The following is a 19,650-nucleotide window of genomic DNA, read 5'->3' as shown; positions in this document are numbered from 1 at the left end:
GAACACATGGTTTTCTACCAGATTTCGTACGTCTATCCCACTAAGAGGAAACACTGCTGTCCAAAAAAATTTGCAATACTAAGTTTTCCCATGAAGTTGTTGAAATTAAAAGAAGGAAGTCATATGCAATTAAAACCCATTTGCTAGATGTTAAAATTATACAAATGGCATAAATAAATAGACCTTTACTACCTCATTTATACACCTTTCCTGTACAATATATTGCTCAAAAATAATGCACTGTGAAGAAGTCGGAAATGCCAACAGCACATCTGTTCACACAACTTCTCTTTTGCTTTTATAAAACAAAGTAAAACACCACGTGTTCTTCACTTCCCTGGGATCCCTGCCTCACAGTTCTATACACTGACAGGTTTTCCCAACAATCCAGCTGCTAAGGATTTATTTTTATCCTCTGTGAATGAAGCACATGGTCATTAGGTCCAAGCTCCTCACTAAAATTAGTGCAAATCTTTTGTACAAGCTTAAGTACTTGTGAACTGCAGGGAGACAAAATGAACAAGAAATCATTAAATATCACATTACTTTAAAAAGAAGGAAAAAATCCATACAGATTCACTCAATTGCCACAAAATGCTAACCTGTCTCCTGGCTGGTCCCATGTAGAAGTCTACAGAAAATGTGATCCCATAACCAGATTAAATCTATTTGTGCATTGAAACGGGAAAATTAACATTGCATAGGAGACCATATCTTATTTCTAAGTATGTCAATATTCTTCCATTGGCCTTTCACTGCCATTTTTATCACAACTGCTCTACAGACTATTTTTTTACGAAGCAATAAATTACAACATCTCACTATATACTTGTCAATAACCACTGGGGATGCCAGCATGTGTCCAAAGACATCAAAAAGAGGAAGTGGGTGGAAACAACATTAAGAGCTGTTTCAGACTCATTAAGCTTAAGATGACAATTACGCAATCTTAAGATGTCAAACAAGCCAACATTTTAGCTGGGACAGATGGTTCTGGATCCAGAGCACACAGAGTATATACTGTGAATCACCAGTTTAATACGATAGTTCCACTCTTATTTGCAAATTTGCTTATCCAGAAACAAGATGTAGAGAGGAAGAGAGTGTTAAAGCAAGAACAGGGTCCTGCTAATCTTCACCAAAAAAGTTGGCAGTAGAAAGATCATCTTCCAAAGTAAGGCAGGAGGAGGAGGAGAGAACTTCTTCAAAGAAGTGGAAAAAAAACAAAACCCACAAGATTTCAAAAAGAAAAATATAGTAAACAGTACTAGAGGCAGCTGGCAGTACAAAGAGGAGGAAGAGAATGTACTGAGTACAAGAGGTCAGGACAAGTGTGGAAAGGACCTAGGATAAACCTCAAGGAGATACTCTGAATTCAGAGAGTGACTGCAAACAGCTCGTTCAATGACTTCCAACAAGGAAGAGAGAGACGAGTGATAGCTCAAACATTGGCCTTGGAGTCAAAGATGGGGTATATAAAGAATCAGACTAAACCATTTTTGCACTGGGAGGGAAAAGAATGGAGCAAAAGATTGCAGCAGGTAGGATGGAGCTACAGTTTAAGTGAAACATTTTTAAGCTTTTCAAACTGTTATTGGACTAGGAAAAGAGACTTATAGGACAAAAAGATGGCAAGTAGAATTGGAGAATGGTTTGGGATAAAAGGGACCTCAAACCTCTTTTGATTCTACTCTCCTGCCACAGCCAGGGACACCTTCCACTATCCCAGGTTGCTCCAAGCACCATCCGGCCTGGCCTTGGACACTGCCAGGGATGGGACAGCCTCCACTTCTCTAGGAAATCTGAGCCAGTGTCTCACCACACTCATAACGAAGAATCTCCTCTTAAAATCTAATCTAAATCCACCCTCTTTCAGTTTAAAGCCCTTACCCCTTGTCCTAACACCACACACCCTTGTACAAGGAAGAAAATTGAGGAAAGTAAATTTTTTTATTTTCCCTTGAAATAGCATTCAAAATCCTAAAAAGAAAGAAGAAGAAGCAATAAATATGATGGGATTGAAAAAATTGATGTGAACTGCAGAATATATCTTGAAAATCACTGTGCTGTCTCACCTACTGCATCTCTTCAATTGGAAAAAGCTCTTGAACTCCCGTATTAAAAGATTGCAATATCCATTTGGTAACAGTGGCCCATGGGGTACCCACTTTCATGTGCTATTACTGTGATTCCCAGCCCTTGTTCTGCAAAATACACTCAGCTCCTGCCTGTAAATCCTACAGCTTTCTTTCCCAGCTGCAACAGTACAGAGGCTGTTACAGGCACACTGCTCCCCTAAATCCATGGCATGCCTGCATTGCTGAGCATGTCACCAAATACCATTATATAACAATACATCCAGTTTGGCAACTGACCACCTCTGGAAACTCTATCAGCAAAAATTTCACATTTTCTTCCAAGTCACAGCTAAAAATATCAAACATTGAGCTAAGAAAAACTTAACAAGTTACTGCAATTAACATGCATATTTTCTGATACCACCAAAAATAACTAAGATGTACAACATAATTGATAGTACTTTATTATGACATTTTTTACTGCAGTGATAACAGATTAAATGGTTTTGGGCTAAAAATTAAGATCCTACTGAGCTGACAGGTAATCCTAAGAAATATGAGATTAGTTAAGCATGAAGAAATATCTATTTGGCAAACAAGAGACTAAGCATGCAGCTCTGCTGGCTGGCAAAAGAACACAAAAAACTAAATTACATAAACAGACTATCTCTCTATCGGCTCTTTTTCACTCCCAAGAACCAAGCTTAGTGGTCAATCCAATACTCAGGTGCATTTTTATATTCTTGGGATTTCCCCAGAGTGCTATCTAAAATGACAAGCCCTCCTCTGAAGGACTTTTGAGACAACTTTTATTTAAAATTACTGGTACAAGTTATCCACTTTGATGAGAAGGGAGTGAAACCTACTTAATGTTCTTCTGCACTAAAACACATTTGTTTACAATGAAAGAAACTCATAAAATAAGAAAACATGCAGAATTAGTCTTAAATGCAAAGCAAATGTCTATAACCATGAGGAGGCCTCACAGCTTCTGGTATCTTTAAGGTTTACCTTTGAAAGGTATTACAACGTGGAAAGGAGAGATGAGGCCGCTCATTTAAATATACATTTTTAATCAATTTTAAAACTTTTTTGTAAGAAAAATCAGGATCATTTGTTACATTTAACAGCTTTTACCTATAAGTAGGTAACTGTTTTGCCTTGCAGAAGAACAGAAGTCATCCAATAAGTCTGGTTTGGCAGCAAATCCACTCTCCTGAGTCCTCTGTGCGACGATCTGGTCTCTTGGTGCCTCTCCTAATGAAGGACTGTCTACATTCTGTCCTCATCACAGAACCAACGTGCTACCTGGCACCACTGCTGGCAAACACAGCCAGCAACTAACAGAGCTTGGCAACCCAACTGCTCTATCCCAGAAGAGCTTTGACATTCAGAAACAAAGCACAGAGTTTGGGGAACAGTAGGGAAACCTCAATGCCATAATTAGTGCTATAATTTGGTCTATTTATCAAGTGGAAGCAGGACTTCAACCTTCTGGCATGTGTGTTTAGAGCCCTTTGTAGAGGCAGTATAAAACAAACATACAGAAGCTGGTAAGTACCCAACCTTGCAGGCTTTTTCTAGAGGAATGACACAGAATTGAATGGGGGGCACTGAAGAGCTGCTGGATGACTAGAGTCAAATTCAGAAAACAAACAGGAGCTCTATCCTGTGCCTGCAGCACTGACTGTTTATACATTTTGACCTTTCACAGAGGATCACTCGCTCACTGTGTGACCACACCAAGAGCACCATTGAACGCGAGGGTCCCAGCCACTGGCACCACCACCACCTGACTGTGAGCCTGTGAGAAAAGCCACTCAAATCACACAAGATGTAGTTTTAAACCAAGTGAGGAGAGGGAGGAGGAGAAATTTCCTGCACTAAGCAAACCACAGAGATATTTTAATCAGGACACAAAAGCAAGTTGAGCCAAACACCAACTGACTCGGATCATATCGCATCAATAATCCATGCACAGAGCCTCTGCTGAAATCAATGGGAGGCTTGTGTGGAAGTGGATTGTATAACATAAAGACACGGCCCTGTTTAGGGCTCCACACACAAAAGAAAAGGAGGTACTGAGAACAATCCCCTTAATTAGCATTTCTCTTCCATCGAGTGTTTCTAAAATAATCAATTCTAACTTTACACAGCTCTGTTTTCATTCACAGTTTTTATCAGAGGTGGTAAAACAACTGACCCCATTTGACAAATAAGAGAACTGAAGCATAGGATGCAAATCAAAGTGATGAGCAGCGCAGCAGGCAGAGCTGAACTGGGAATAGCAGCTTACCTTCTGAATCACACTTTAATGTCCTAGATATTTACATGCTTATCTAGTTCAAGTCTCTAATTAGGGTGACTCTGTGCAGCCCTTAAATAATTTTGTATACTTCCCAAAGTACCTGTGCAGAGAGATAAGCTTAGCTGTAAGAGTTTCCCATTCAATAATGTCAATTTTATGAGGATTTAGAATGTCCTGCAGAAGTTCAAAACACTGAGCTGCCCTGGTCAGGCTCCAAAGGGAGTCTCATTGCTCAGGTATCACAAGTCTCATTACTCAACACCAATAAAGAGTTTTAAAACAGGCTGTCAAATCCACACGTTTCCTGTCATTAAAGAAAAAAAAAAAGGGAAAAAAACCCAAACAAAATAACAACTTGCCAATTCATTAGCTAGAAGCAACCTAACTAATCCTGGTGTTCCAAACTGACAACAATCCCTAAGAAGAAGTGAGACTGGGTCTCTATTCAAAAATAAAGTGCAACACTTACAAGAAGTCAGAGTAAAATATCGTATACACCAATTGCAAAACCAAACTCCAGTCTTGTCTGTGACTGCTTTACAACAATACACTATACTGTATTTTGCCCCCAAAAAGCAACGTGTTTATTAAAGTGATATTAGCTTCACTTGCATGCTAGAGGTACAAATCAGGCTTCACATATAGAATCAGCATTTAGCTAAATGCAGACTGTGTCATCCCCAGGTTCTGAGTATTTGTCCTCCTATGCAAATCCAACTTTGAAATGCTTAACATCTTATAGAAGATCAATTCAGCAACATGTCCACTTTCTAGTTTACATTTTGCATGTTATTAAGTACTATATTACACAGGGTTAGTAGAGATAACAAGCATGTTCATTTCCCTTTAGAGATGCAAGTCCATAATACTGTGAAAATAACATATTTTGAGTTAAATGAGCTTTCTGCTCTTTACAATTACAGTGTTCAATTGCTTTGAATAATAACTTTTCAGGACTGGCTCGCTTTGTTTTTTGCTTTCCTTTTTCAGATTTTTTTTTTTAAGAGTTAAGTCTATCACTGTCAAAAAAAGCAGAAATGCCTGCTGAGAAATGGCCACATTTCCAACCCACTGCTTGAAGAATTATTTTTCTGATTCATCACAGCATTATTTTTTCAACTTGTCAAAACAAACACCACACCCTCTTGATTTCCGAGTTCTGGGTAATTATATTTAGAATTAGCAAGTAGCACACAACTATTAATCATACAATGCTTAGCCCTTACTTTACCTATTTAGAGATCAGCCAATGCATTCAAAGGCCGCCTGTTTAGCATCTGGTTTAAGATATACCCTCATGGCTCCATTCCGCACCACCAGGGCACAGACGGGCACAGACACACTGAATACAGGGCAGGCCATGCCGTCGATCCCTCTGCCCCAGGGCAGGATCAGCTCCTGCTCAGCCACCATTATCGCTGATGATACACAAGAACTGGTTATTTCAGGCAGCAGCTTTACACACGCACTCACAAAACACATTATAAATTACAGGAGGGAAGCGTGTGGCACGTCTGCAGTACCTTAAACTGGGGCAGCGCGCAAGCCGGTCTCCGAAAGATAAAAAATACAAATAAAAGCTTCCCCAACGTGCGAGTCCGGATTTTCTAAAAGTAGTATCTAGTAAGGTTAACGCCGCTGCCTTTGGAAACAGTTCACCTTGTTTAAACTGGCTGAACCACCCCGTGATTATCACCGAGCCTCCATTAAGATGACACACACAAACAGAGCCCTCGCAGAGCTCAATTACTCTTTGCTCCGCTCCTACACCCCCAGACGCGTACTTTTTCATACTCTGCCCCTTCCCCTCTCGCAGCGGAGGAGCAGCTGCAGCAGCGAGAACGGGGCTGTCACGGCGGCGGGGCCGGGACCCGCCTGCCCTGCCCTGCCGCCCCGGGAGCGCCCGGACCCGCCGCGCCCCCGCCAGACCCTGCCCGGGCGCGGGACACAGAGCCCCCATTGTGGCCCGACCCCCCGCCCTGCCGCCCGGGCACTGCTCGGTAGCGCCGACACAGCGGCTCGGCTCGGGGGCGCCGGGCGGGACGGGGCAGCACCGGCGGCAGGGGCCGCGGCCGCAGCAGCTCCCGGGGGCTCCTGCCGTCCTGCCGCCCGCAGCGCCGGCTGAGGGGCCGCGTTCCCCCCGCACGAGCCCCGCACTCACCGCCGCCACCTCCGCCACCCTCTTCGTCCATGTTGGGACCGCGGGCAAGGCGCTCCGCGGCGGCCGCGGCTCAGGGAGGCCCGGGGCTCGTTCCACTCGCTCGGCGCCTCGCGGCCGCTCCTGCTCCTTCTCTTTCTCCTTCTTCTCTTCTTCTTCCTTCTCCGCTGCTACTACCGCCGCCGCTCTCTGCTGCTGCGCTCCGCAGTCCCGTCCCTCCCCGCCCAACCCAACCTCAGCCCCGGCAGCCACCACCGCCTCGGCCCAGCCGCCCGCCCCTCTCATGTGACCCGCGGAGGGGAGGCGGCCCCGCCCGGCCCCTCCGCCGCCACCCCCGCGCCGCAGGGTCGCGGCCAGCGCAGCGCTGCCCGTCCCCCTCAGCGGCCCGGCCGAGCCCCGCTGCGGAGCGGAGCCTCCCGCCTGCCCTTTGCGGTGTTCCCTCCCCGGCGGGTCCCGCACTTCGCTGAGGCCCCTAAACCGACTTGCCCGGGGGCTGTCGGGGGTCAGCCGGGCGGTTGGGAGCGAGAGGAGTCTGGGCCGAGTCACTTGGGCTCGTGCCGGCCGAGGTCGTGTTTTGGGGTCTGCAAGAGCCAGAAAATGTCTGCGGAGCCCCTGACTATTTTGTGGAGGTCTAAAGACTCTTTTGGGAATTATAAAGGGGAGCGGGAGGAGCCTGGAAGGTGAGGGCTGAGATGGCCTGAAGCACTGTAGTGAAGGGGGACGAGGTGGGTTGAAGTCTCTGGAAAAGAGCCCGAGACATCTGATGTTTCTGCATGCTTTCTGCTGGTTCTCGCTTGCTCCTGGTTCTTTTGTCCAGTGCTGGGTGCTCCCCTTGCCACAGGGGTCATGGGGAGCCTGGTGTAGAAATGGGACTGTGCCCCATGGGCGATGCAGGGGTTTGTGTTGGTGAGCATTGTCTCTGTGGGTAACAGAAAGGACTCCTGCTTACTGCCCTAGGAGCCAGAGCATCTGTGGCATTTCTTTAGTCTTCAGTAAAGATCTTCAGTGAGTTACCTACCATGGGAGTCGGGATATCAGCAGCCTCCAGAGTCTGTAAAGGTAAGCTGAAGTGTACTGGCACACATCACTCTTCCTTCCTTCCTTCCTTCCTTCCTTCCTTGGCACCGCCCCTTATTATTTTTTAAAAACCGTTCGTGTCAAAATTTTATTCAGAAAGGAAGCTGTGGGAGGAAAAGGTCAGCCAACAGGAAAATATCGGGGTTTTCATTTTCCTTTTGCAGGCTGGCATGGGACAGAGCACCGTCTAGGAAGCTGTGTCAGGAGCACTCACCTCTTGACACGGCTGCTAATAGGTGGTTATTACAGCCCATTTTGCTGAGAGCTGAGGTTTGCCTCTGACAGCTGCTCTGGTGATAAAGTGTTTTACCTCATCTAAAAATCATAAACCTGTAAAATACTCCTCTTTATCTTTCATATTTGAAATTAAATATTGTTACAAGTTTAGTAAGTTAGTTATAAAAAGGATATGATTACATAAAACAGAAGCATCACCTTGGTAAGAGATTTATTTTGAAATTATGTCTATAAAGTGCCATTAAAGGATGGTTTAAAATAAGTCTTAGTGCAGATGAACTGACAGTGGGCTCTGAATATTTTTGCACACTGAGCAAACTGTTCATTTACATTAGTGGGGAATCTGGTTCATGAGAAAAATTCTAATTTTATAATCAATCACAGATTGTTTGCTGTCATTTAATTTATGCTGTTTTACACCTTTATATAAAGTATATGTTTTTATGTTTTCCTTCCTTCCTTCCTTCCCTCCCCCCCTCCCTCCCTCCCCCCCCGAAATAAAAAAGGCTTATCACTCATTCTAATAGCAGGGGAGAGTGAAGTGTGGAGACCAGTCCTCCTCCCACCCATTCAGTGCAAAAGTCCTGTTGACTGCATAAAAGCAAAACTAGTTTTAAAACTCTCCAAATTAATAGCAAAGTGAAAAATTATTTTGTGATGCAAGGAAGATATGAAAAATGTCTGTCCTAGTTACAAGTGACCAGTTGCAGTATTTAATAGAAACTCCTTGGTGAAATCCAATTCCAAACTCATGAGGTATGGAAAAGGCTCTTTATTATACCTTCAGTATTAATTTGAATAGGGAAATTTGCAGTGTTTTGCTGAATATATAGCTTTCTGTGTTGGAACTCTGGAATATATGTCATTTAATACCTTCCCAAGAAGAATCTGTTCTTTCCAGTCCTGCTTTAGTAGGATGACTTATTAATGATACATAGTGCAAAAGAGTACTGAAATTATAGTGTTCTCTCCAAGGCCTTTGTGTGTCTTTGAAAGGATGGCAGATATTCCTTAAAACATTTTCATTCATGCTGTGTATATCATAAATACAGTTACTTTTGCATGGGCCTGATCCTACAAGTGTTCTAAACATAAAACTTACATCTGTGTACAAGGTGCTTTAGTGGACAAAGCTGTTCAATTTGTAGGTTAGAGGTGTCACAGAAACTTTTAAGATCAAACCTTTCACCCTGTTGCCTCATTTTCCTGTGTATAAAGTAAAGCTCATGTCTGGCTGTAAACCTAACTAGGTCAGGAGTAGATTTGTTTGAAAATGTGTAAAATCAAGTGAAGAATTACAGTCACAGTTCCACATTGTAGCTATAGCAGTTCTGCCATAGCAGAACTCCTCCCTGGTTTTTGGCAGTTCAACAGTAACACCACTATCATGAAGTATGGGATAGTTCCTTACCAACAAAGATGCCAGGAGCAATACAGGTTACAATCTCAGCAAATTCCAAGACAGACTCCAATAATTTATTTCCTCCTCATGTGAATAACTTTTTTTGCATCTACTTTGTTTTCTGGAATTTTGATCATTCTTCTGGTTTGAAGTACATATGAATTTTAATTTTTTTCTTCATATTATTGAGACTTTCAATCAACAGTTTTCTCAGGATTGCATGATTTTTTTTTTCCTTCTTGCAGTATCTTCTATAGTCTTAGGTCTGTTTTTACCACCAGTATGTTTTGTAAGTTTCATATCCACAAGTCTAACCTTCTGTGTTGGAAGAACTTTCTAGGCTGTCATTCATGTAAATAATAGTCTAATAGAAGGTCTTTTAGTGGAAAATTGGGCTTTCTCCAAACCTGCTGTTGGCAGGGTTGATTCCTCAATGATAAATGTCGTTACTTGCTGAATTTTCAGGTAATATACTTTGTCTTCTTTTTTTTTCCTGTGCCTCTTTGGATAGTTCAGTAACTGTTCTGATTCAGATTCCACTAAGAAGTAATTTATCATGTCATTTTTCATTTTAAGAGTTGAGGAGCACATCTGTTATGGCATTTGTCCCTATACAGAGAGTCAGTGAAGACAACTGAAACCCTTACATCACATTTTTGTGGTCTATAAAGCTCATTAAATATTAAGCTATTCCTTTGGGTTTCAGTTTGAACCAGATTCCAAGAGCAGTGAATGAAAATAAAAATTTTACGATTATAGATTTCATAAAGTTTTTATTTCTAATCAAAAGCATGAGCTATGAGGATGTTCATAGTAGCATTGTATTCAAGTGTAAGACATAAAATTCGGAATTTTCTCAATGCAGAAAGAAATAAAGTAACTCTTGGGCCATCAGACTGGATGTCAGTATCAGCCACAGGGAGATGGAATAATGCTCCTTACTGTTGGAAGGAAGGCTCACCTCCATGCAGGTACTCCTGTTTCTTGTGTAGGCAAGACATCACTCATTTGCAAGTCTGGCTTAGTGTGATTTCTGTTGGATCTGTGAGATGGATAGTTACCCTGGAGGAAAACAGTTCATCTTAGAGACATGAACATCTGTGCAGTCTTAATAATACATTCTTAGAGAATATAGATCTATACCAAAAATACAGATTCATCTTAAACAATACAGGTGTTGTGCAGTGTTTTATAATCTAGAATTAATTGGTTGATTTTGCAGCTTGCTCACATGAATGGCTCACGTTTAGGAAAATGGTGCAAGCATTACATTTCCTAAAACATCATCTTGTTGACAGAATCACTGTCATTGATACCCAGCCACTGTATTAAAGAATACTTTTGTTTCAAATCTAGACAGTCAAACAGTTGTTATTTTTTAAGAAGCATTGCCAAATAGTTTCCATTCAGGAAAGTCTTAGACCATCAGCATGTCCCTTTTCCCCCTATTTTTTGGGGTTTTTTTTTTAATTTCTCAGTACTTGAATAATCTGATATTCTTAAACCCCTCAGGCAAACTCTTTGACTTCCTCTGCCTGGCAGATGGGTTTTAGCCTTGTATTGTTTCTTAAAATGTTTATGTTGTCACACTGATCATATTTTTGTCAGCTGGAAAAACATTTTTGTAGAAAATCCTGTTTGCTGGTTGTCTCAAAGGTTTTAAAAGTGCTTGTACCTTTCATTTAGTCCAAAAAAATTTTACATGCAGGTATTTTATATTGCTTTGGGGAACATCAAAGCTAAAGCTTAGCAAGTCAAACATCTTTTATGAATGGTGCTTTTTTGTATGGATAGGAAGCTAGATCCATTAAAATAGTCAAAACCCCCAAGAATAAAGATATGTCCCTTCTAAAAATTTTGCAGGGGTTTCTCTCAGATTAACTTTGCAATCATATCCTGAATTTTATTTGCAGTTATTTTCCTATTCTTAACACATTTGAGGGTTTGTGGGTTTTTTAAGATTTCTAAATGAGCTTTATCTACCCCTAGCATCAAATATTACTGGTTTTGGAAGGCAGTGGTTGTTTCCATTGTGTAACACTGATAGGGCCACTTGTGAGTCATTGAGGAAAAAACACCAGAATGTCCCAGTGAGGAAAACAAAATGCATCAAAAATTGCAAAGATCCATCACCTCTGTAATTCTTCTGATCTGAAATACACTTTGCATTAGAACTTGTTCTACCTGTATTAATTATGCACAGTACTAGACACAAGCAGGATGCTTTCTAGCATGAAAGCTGGGCCTAAAATAACAGAAAAAGAGGACTTGGATTCAAAGAACATGGGCTGAAACAGATCATGAATGGAATTTTGCATGAAGCTGGAGAGGGTTTTTCTATCCCAGGAAAGTGTAAGAACTTGATGTAAATTAACTCTCGAAGGAGTTTGTGCTGATTAAGGCCAGACTGTTCCCACCCTGAGAAGTAGCCACAGTCTGAATTCCCCTCTGCTGGCTAAGTCCAGCTTGGCAGGGTTAGATGTATTCTCACATCCCACTGTCCAGTCTCAGCAAGGCCTGGGAATTTAAAATTCCTGATTCATCCTACAGTGGGAGCCTCAGCTGGGCTGCAAACCAAGCGTGAGTCCTGCTCTGGCTGCGTGCACGTGCCAGCAGCTGATGGATGGGAGCCCCCATGGTTCCTTCTCCTGCCTGAAGAAGCCTCCTCAGCCAAGGCCCAGTGTACCAGGGCTGGCATCCCCTGGCACAGGTGGCAGCCAAGTGACAAGCTGAACTTGTTGATGACAGACAGTGTTAGAAGGGTCACACCAGGTGCTCTTGTTGATTCACCAGTGAGTGAAATGCAATGGCATATCTCCACATGAGCTGGCTCAAATCTTGCTGCTGGCTAAGTCAGCAGTGCACAAATCTGGGTTTAATAAATATGGAACCATAAATTCAGACAGGGGCAGGAACTGGCAACTAATGATTTTGACTTATTGTGGCCTCTGAGCTGTTTGTGCAGCTGTTCATGAAGCCATGCTATAAATCAAATCACTCAATCCAGATTTTTAAAGTTCTGTCTAATCATTTTTAACCAGAATTATTCCATTGAAATCATTAAATTCATGCTCTGGACCCACAAACAGTTGCATTGGCACAACTGCAGCACTGGTAGACTGTGACACACAGATGGTGTGGAAAGAAGGAAGGGAGGCTGCTGGATGGTAAGTTTGTCTGTGGGGACAATATCCCTGTGTAATTATAACCTTACTCTGAACCACAGACTCTCCAGTAATTTCACTTTCTGATCCCTCATGCTCAGCCCTTCTCAAACCGAGCCTATACTCAGGCTTACATGCTAGTTACATCTCATCTGTGCAATCCTAGATCATCTAATGGTAATAAATTGAACAAGATTAAATGTGAACATGTATTTGCATTTCTCTTAGTGAGCTATGAGTTTAGACCAAGCTTTATCCAGGCTTTTTACTGGCAGCAGGGAGACAGATGTTATCAACTCTAACATAAAACCATCAGGAGGAAAACCACTCACCAGTCCTTGTTTTTGAGGGTTTTGGGTTTTAAATAATTTTGTACTGCCAAGTTGAATTTGTACAAAGAATTTCATGCCACATTGCCATCCAAAAATTAAATTTATTGCATCATGAAATTGCAGTTATATACTGCTGAGAGTAGGCTTTCAGCTTCTCTCATAGGTTATTTTTGAATATACCTGTTGAGTCTAGGGAAAGGGGATGATTCTTTGTTAAAAGGTGATGTGTAATATTTTAAATTCTTATTGTCTCTAGCCAAGAAAGGTCCCCATTTATTACAGATGTTGCAGTTAGAAATAAACAAATGGGTCTTAGGCAGAAAAACATTACTTAAATCCTTACCCTCTCATGGTTATATGTGCTGTTTTATACCTTTCATATCCTCGCAGATGTAAGAATAATCCCATACACATCTATACCAAATAAAAAGGTTTTGGCGTTTTCTTACCATAACTGAATTGTACTTCCAATTTAAAAAGCAGATCCTCACCTTAATTGCCTTTCCCCTGCTGTATTTCTCTTTATAGTCTTAAAGAAAGAAAAACTTTTCTCTAGGCACAAGAAGATGTTAAGCAAGGGAGAGTCGAAGTTAAAACTTGGCAAGAGCTAAAACAAAGAATTTTTCCAAGGAAATGGAGGAGACAGGTCAAATTAATTCCTTATGTAACTCCATTTACCTCAGAACAGTTACAGGAAGGATGAATTTGGTACCTTATACCTCTGTGGTCAGAAAAAGATTTCTGTGATCTCAATCAGCACAGTATAAAATAATAATTCTTGAGAAACAGAATTGTAATTTAAGTCTGGTGAACTGGCCTTGTTATTTTTAGTCTATTAATATGATTGTAAAACAACAATACGTCTGCAGAACAACAAAAAAAAAGTCTTCATAAAAAGATTAGTGCATGATGATTTGTAGCTTACATCCTTGGTAACATTTTTTTGTGGGAAAGAGGAATTCATGACAGACTGCTAAAATGGGTAGTGACAGCAGAGACAGCTTCTCTTTCTTGTATGTTCCAGAAGCTTTTCTCCAGTTTGCCACATTGCAAGTTCAACTTTTTCCCTCCAATCTCATCCTTCTCCTAACTCAAATTCTCCCTTCCCTCAAGACTGATTGGCTTCCACTGTGTGTGCAGGGGCCTCTGTGGCTTCTCTTGACTGATGAGTTTTTTTAGATTTTTCTCCTCAGGCAGAAGTATTCAGCCCCTTGGGACAGATAAAGGAGAGATGTTTAACCTCCACCATAATTTCTTTTCAGATTTTAAATTTCAATATGTTTAAATTTGAGATGCTTTAAAATAATGCAAATTCACTGTGAGAACCCAGCCTTCATCTGCCAATCTGTAGTACTAAAGTGTAGCTGTACCCAGAGATTATTTCCATTTTAAAACCTTATTATGAAACATCATCCTTGCCTCTCCACCCCACTGCCAAATTCAGGAAATACTTTTAATATCAATGTTAAGATCTTTTAATGCAGTAACATTAAAGCATTCATATAGTGTATTAGTGCAATGAAATTTAAGTCAACAGTCTGTCTTTTTTATCCTTAACAACTTGCAACTATCAGTTTTAATGCAGAGGAAAGTGTCTGTGTATACAAGCATATAAAAGATGTGAAAATACAAAGGCATTTATTGAAAACAGACAAAACCAGGAAGATGATAAAATAGCAGAAGGAAGTGGCCTCACATATAAAAACTTTTGCTTTGTATAGCAGAATTTATCACTAAAAGCTCTGGCTGGCAGATTGCCATGCTTTGGACTAAACAAGGAATGTGACATTAAAAAAATTTTGACTTAGTGTACAAAACACAATAGAAACAACAATGTCCTATAAAGTGATTAAATTAAACATTTTTTGTTTCCTTTTAATGTGGATCTTTAAAAGTTTTGTTATATTTTCAAATAGCAGAAATCTTATTTGCACAGATGCAAGCTCTCCTCTTAAGGATGTCTGCATCGATCAGGTGAGCCATTCAGCAGAATATATGAAATTCCCAAATATCCAAATTAAACAATGATGGTGGACCTATATTTTGAAAGCAAATAATTTTATTTCAAAACAGTGGAACTATTAAAGCATATTTTATAAAAAGTTACTCCCTTTACTTTTAATGCACAAAGCTGCTTAAGAAAATGTGTACTGCTCAATGTTTTCACACTGGATAAAGAACATGTTTTTTAAATAGACTTTGTTCTCCATTTCTTTTTAGGTTTGTGGGGAAAAAATTGAAAGCATTAGGGAATAACAGTACAGTTATACCTGAAAGACTTTCACATAGCAGTCTTTGAAATCTGCTGTTGATGGGGAACACTTCAAAAGCATGAGAATCTGGATACTTAGTTCAGTTCTTGTACCAGCTGAGAACAAATGAATTCTTTTCTGCAGGGATGTTCTTCCCCCTGGCCTGCATTCTGCTGTTCCTGCTGGAAGTGGTATCCAGTAGGACATGGATAATGAGCACAGCTGAATTCTCAAGAGTAACAAAACCCTGCCCCTGCTCTTTACTCTGAAAGGCTTTTCCAGAGCTCGGCAGTTAAGGACGACTCCAAACCTGAAAAACAAGATGGCAGGTAACTACAATTAAAACAAACAGATAATTTTTTCAACATCTTAATCACATTTGCAAGATAAATACACTGCCAAGCACTAGTTATGTTCTTAAATATTGTCTCATTCACAGTTAAAACCTTTTCATCTTGTTGGCAGGAGTGGTTACCTCCTCCATACATTAAATCATTCCATGAAGTATTTCTGTATGTTTCTTATATTTGAATCTCCAGTATTCTGATTGTTTCTGTGGAATTTCCATATTTACTCTCTACAAAGTAAAGTTGCCTGGCAGTTCTTTTTCTAGCTGCTGCTTTTTCCTGAAATGGTTTGGACTTTCTGCATAATTTGTACAAAGCATTCTCTTCTATAAATGTAATTTTAATTTTGTTTTAGTAAAGCTGGGATATTCTGATATGAGTTAAAAAGAGATAAATTCTTCATATTCTTAGGCTAAAATAATGAAATGCTGCCTTGAACCTATTAGAAATGAGATAATATTTTTATTAGATTATGAAACTGCAAGTAATGACAGATAAATGCAGATAAATCAGTATTCTTAGAAATCTAAACTGCTAATCAATAAAAGCTGTTACTCCAGAATACTGACATAGGCAGCAGCAATGAATAAAGCAATATCTTTATCACAGTGGGCTTTTGGAAGGTCTGTACTAATTCCAGAGTAACACAAGAGCAAAGAAATATGTGCTTTTACCCTGCTTAATGCAGCACCTACAGCTGCACACTTGGGGTGTGTTTCCATTCTTTCTACTGCCCTTTTAATCATTTATGGACAGCACTTAGGCAGGAATATATCCTTGATCTAAACAAGCAGATATTAATGCATGTGTATGTTTATATTTAAGTGTGTATATGTAGTTACTACATGCAGTCAGGAAAACTACAATTTCATATTTTATGTTAACGAAATGGTCTTTTAGCTCTAGATCACAATATTAGAGGTGTGCTGGGAGCATGATGAGCAAAAGACTCCCTGAATGCTGCTGCAAAGCTGGTTGGACATCCTACCTTGGTTTCAGTCCAGTTTTGAACAGAGGCTTGTCCACTCACATTCACTTGGATAACAGGAACTCTTTGATTTCCTTCAGAGCCCCTTAGTAAAAGTTTAGACACAAACTCCACCTTTGAGTTTGGAGTCTGCCTCCATTGTTAAAACAATGTCTCTTCCCCTTCTGCTAACAATCAACAATTTTTTAACACTTCTGTAGTACTTTACCATGATAACAACAGCAACTTCTTGAGATGTCATTTTACATATATCACTGAATAATTGAATCATAAATAATTGAAACATAATTTTAATATATTTATCTACTACTATTGATCAATAGTAGTAGATAAATATATTAAAATTATGTTCAACTGCAGCAACAACAGCAAGCAAAGTAATACAAGACCCAGCATATCACAAATGAACATTGTGTAGCTGAGAAAGGAAATTAGTACTCCAGGAAATAAAAAAGTTACACTTCCTTATCATAAAAAGCTTTAATAACCTTGTTAACAATTACTTTGAGCAGTTCCTATGAGAATGTCTAAGATTAAAAAGCAGTAGTGAGCTTAAAGCTATGTAAAAAGTCTTATCAAAAGCTGTTATCAATTTAATAATTCAAAGAAAGTAGCAAATGTTACCATTTTATAAACTGGAATTCCTAGGAGATCTCTCTTAGAAGACCATTCCTATGCTATAATTTTAGACATGATGTATTTTATTATTGTAATTGTCAGATGGTAAATTCTGTCTCTTTTTTTCAAGATAATACACTTAAAGATGGCTGTTCTGTGAAGAGTACAGTATTTGGAATGTATGCAATAAATGTCAAGGCCCTTCAGGAACATGATATTGTCTCAGTTGGAATGGCTGGGAAGATTCACATTGACTCTGCTGTGCATGGGGCTGCACTTTTAACCCAAGCCAAATTTAGTGATATTCCCATAAATCACCAAGTCCAAGCATTGTAGCTCAGCTCACACAGGCAGATCCTCAGCTCCAGAGCTCTGATTAAGTCAACAGGGCCAGACATCAGTACTGATCTTGTGTGATTGGATTACAGGATTGGAGCTGTGATTTGTCCTACTGAAACCACTCTAAGGTACTTAAACAGATAAATCCTACTATCACATTTCTTTTCTTATTGATTACACTTTCTGAAATGCAAAAAAACCAAAAAAAAACAAAACAAAACAAAACAAAAACAAAGAAAACCAAAACAACAACAAAACCCCCCCAACCTTGTTTTCTCCACATAGCATTATGATAAGGTGCATGAAGGGCTGGAAGGACAACAGAAATACCTCTAGGGGAATAATAGTAAATGTGTGATTTTCCTTTTCCACAGAAAGGTTGTAAAATATTTGCACTTTTTTTATTTCCTCTGAGCGCATTTCCAGTCCTTAGTTAACCCTACCCTCCCTATGTGATCTGAATTACTTGACAATTTCTATTATAAAGGAAAATTGTGTCAAGGTTGCTTCCTCTCTCAGGTTTTAATTCATACCTTTTCATCCCATGTTTCTGGCAAAAAAAACCTATTGAATTAAACCACTAATATGTTCAAAACACTTTTTTTTAATTGGTTGGTCTTTCTGTTTTTTTTCTCCATGAGTTTATTCCTTGTCTCTCAGGTTTGTGTGTTAGGTTGAGAGGAGTCACCTTGTGTATCTCATTATTTTACCATGGCTGGAATATCTGCTAGGAGGCAGAAGAGCCCTCCCAGGCAGATTACCTGCTGAATTTAACAAACACATGTGAGTAACAAAGATTGACCAGAAATATTGTCACTTATAAAAGCATTCTTTTATACTAACTATAGTAACAATAGCCATATATAAAATGGAATCAAACCTTTGGACAGTGCTGTTTCAATAGAGGCCTTCAAAAAAAAACACTTCCTATGTGATGAAAGAGAAATGCTCAAAAATCCATTCAGGAATACCTACAATTCCTTATGGATACCTAATGAAAATATATTAGAATTAACTGTAAATTGAGCAAGTAGCAAAAAAAGCTTGATGAACTGACTGGGACAAAATATCCAGTGATGAAAAGCTCTGCAGACTTGTGCTTGCCAGCACTGGCAAGTAAGTAGTTTTGCTAAATAGAAGGAAAGCAGAAGATACAGCTATCAACTGCAAACGAATGATTATAAACCAGAAAGAAAATGTGAGGAAGAGCTCTGAAAATTATGATTGACAGTGACAACACAGACCAGACAGCTTTTATTTTAAGCAACAGATTGTTGGGAACATACACAGTATATCAAAGTGAAGGACTTGAAACCTGCTGTAGTCTGTACAGATGTTCTCACTCAGAAAGCAGCTAGAGGGAACAGAAGATAAAAGAAGGCTGTCCAACTTCAAAAAAGGTTTGAATTTTCATTCTGTTTTGACAAGTTTTTATGCTAGTCTCTGATTTTCAGTGTGGTAGAAAATTCAGTATCTACAAACCTGACCTAACGTGAGAAACACCTGAAGGGGTACAAGTGAACCCTTAAGAAGGTGCAATACAATATCATGAAATAGTTTTAGTTGTTTTAGTCTTAAATGCTTTTATATTGAAAAAGACAAAAATTGGAAATGCTCTAACTGTTGTAGCTCTGGAGCAGGTCATACGTGCTTGCAGTCAGCAGTACCTGGAATGCAAGGCTAAGATCTAAGAGGCCATTTAGAAATTCCTGCTGCAGAAAAGATTTTTTTATGATACAAAGCAAGACAGGATTACTGAGTTCAGAAGGGTTATTTGTGAATAACTTCCAGCTAAAGTGATTAAGGGCTTCAGCCACTAGCCCCAGAAAAAAACCAACAAAGAGCATCAAAAACATCCTGCTCGTCATTGCTGCTGGCTTTTTGTTCAGTGAGCAAGAGGTCTGTGTTGGTTTTGGTCCTTTGCACTTGGGGGCACTTTTAACAAAACATAATACTTGAAAGAATTCCAAAATGTGTTTGTTTTCTTTTCTTTTCTTTGAACTAGGAGGTTAAAGATAAATAAAGGAGTATTTTGATATGTCTAAAAAATGCTTGTGATAACAAATAGACAAAGCACTTCCTAACGTTCAAGGCTTACAAGTGCACTTTACAAACATGCCACAGTTCTTGATAGCAAAAACCCCATCCAATACTTATTTTTTTTCATGTAAGACAAAGAACTCCATCCTGTTTTAAAAAATCATCTCTCTAAGAAATGTGAATATCTTCAGCAGAATCTTTGGTACTTGTGTTTGGTTTAAGGTTTTGGGGTTTTTAAATTTAAGCTGTTATATCTGCCAGAAAAAGCAAGAGCCAAGAAACGTACTGAAGAGATAAATGTTGTGATGAG

At 39.8% G+C, this 19,650-nt stretch overlaps 1 protein-coding gene and 1 long non-coding RNA gene across 5 annotated transcripts in view; one reads left to right on the top strand and one right to left on the bottom strand.

Annotated features, from left to right (window-relative positions):
* The window catches only part of CYTH3 (cytohesin 3), a 49,024-nt gene extending 42,214 nt beyond the window's left edge, over nucleotides 1-6,810 (bottom strand). The window contains exon 1 of the mRNA XM_059862031.1: nucleotides 6,548-6,810. Within this exon, the coding sequence (XP_059718014.1) occupies nucleotides 6,548-6,578 (31 nt within the window). The 5' untranslated portion in view covers nucleotides 6,579-6,810. The remainder of the gene's footprint in view (nucleotides 1-6,547) is intronic.
* A 50-nt stretch (nucleotides 6,811-6,860) lies between these two features.
* Nucleotides 6,861-19,264, top strand: LOC132335466 (uncharacterized). 4 transcript variants are annotated; one of them, XR_009488672.1, is made up of 4 exons: nucleotides 6,861-7,224; nucleotides 7,502-7,603; nucleotides 10,126-10,231; nucleotides 15,153-19,264. It is a non-coding gene; the product is annotated as an uncharacterized LOC132335466 (long non-coding RNA). The 4 variants fall into 4 exon arrangements; XR_009488671.1 differs by having other exon boundaries at nucleotides 6,861-7,269; XR_009488669.1 differs by lacking the exon at nucleotides 10,126-10,231.
* The last annotated feature ends 386 nt before the right edge of the window (nucleotides 19,265-19,650 follow it).

The sequence above is a fragment of the Haemorhous mexicanus genome, chromosome 17 (assembly GCF_027477595.1).
Source record: "Haemorhous mexicanus isolate bHaeMex1 chromosome 17, bHaeMex1.pri, whole genome shotgun sequence".
NCBI lineage: Eukaryota > Metazoa > Chordata > Aves > Passeriformes > Fringillidae > Haemorhous > Haemorhous mexicanus.
The sequence above is the reverse complement of the archived record's forward strand: the minus strand, read 5'-3'. Positions and strand labels throughout refer to the sequence as shown.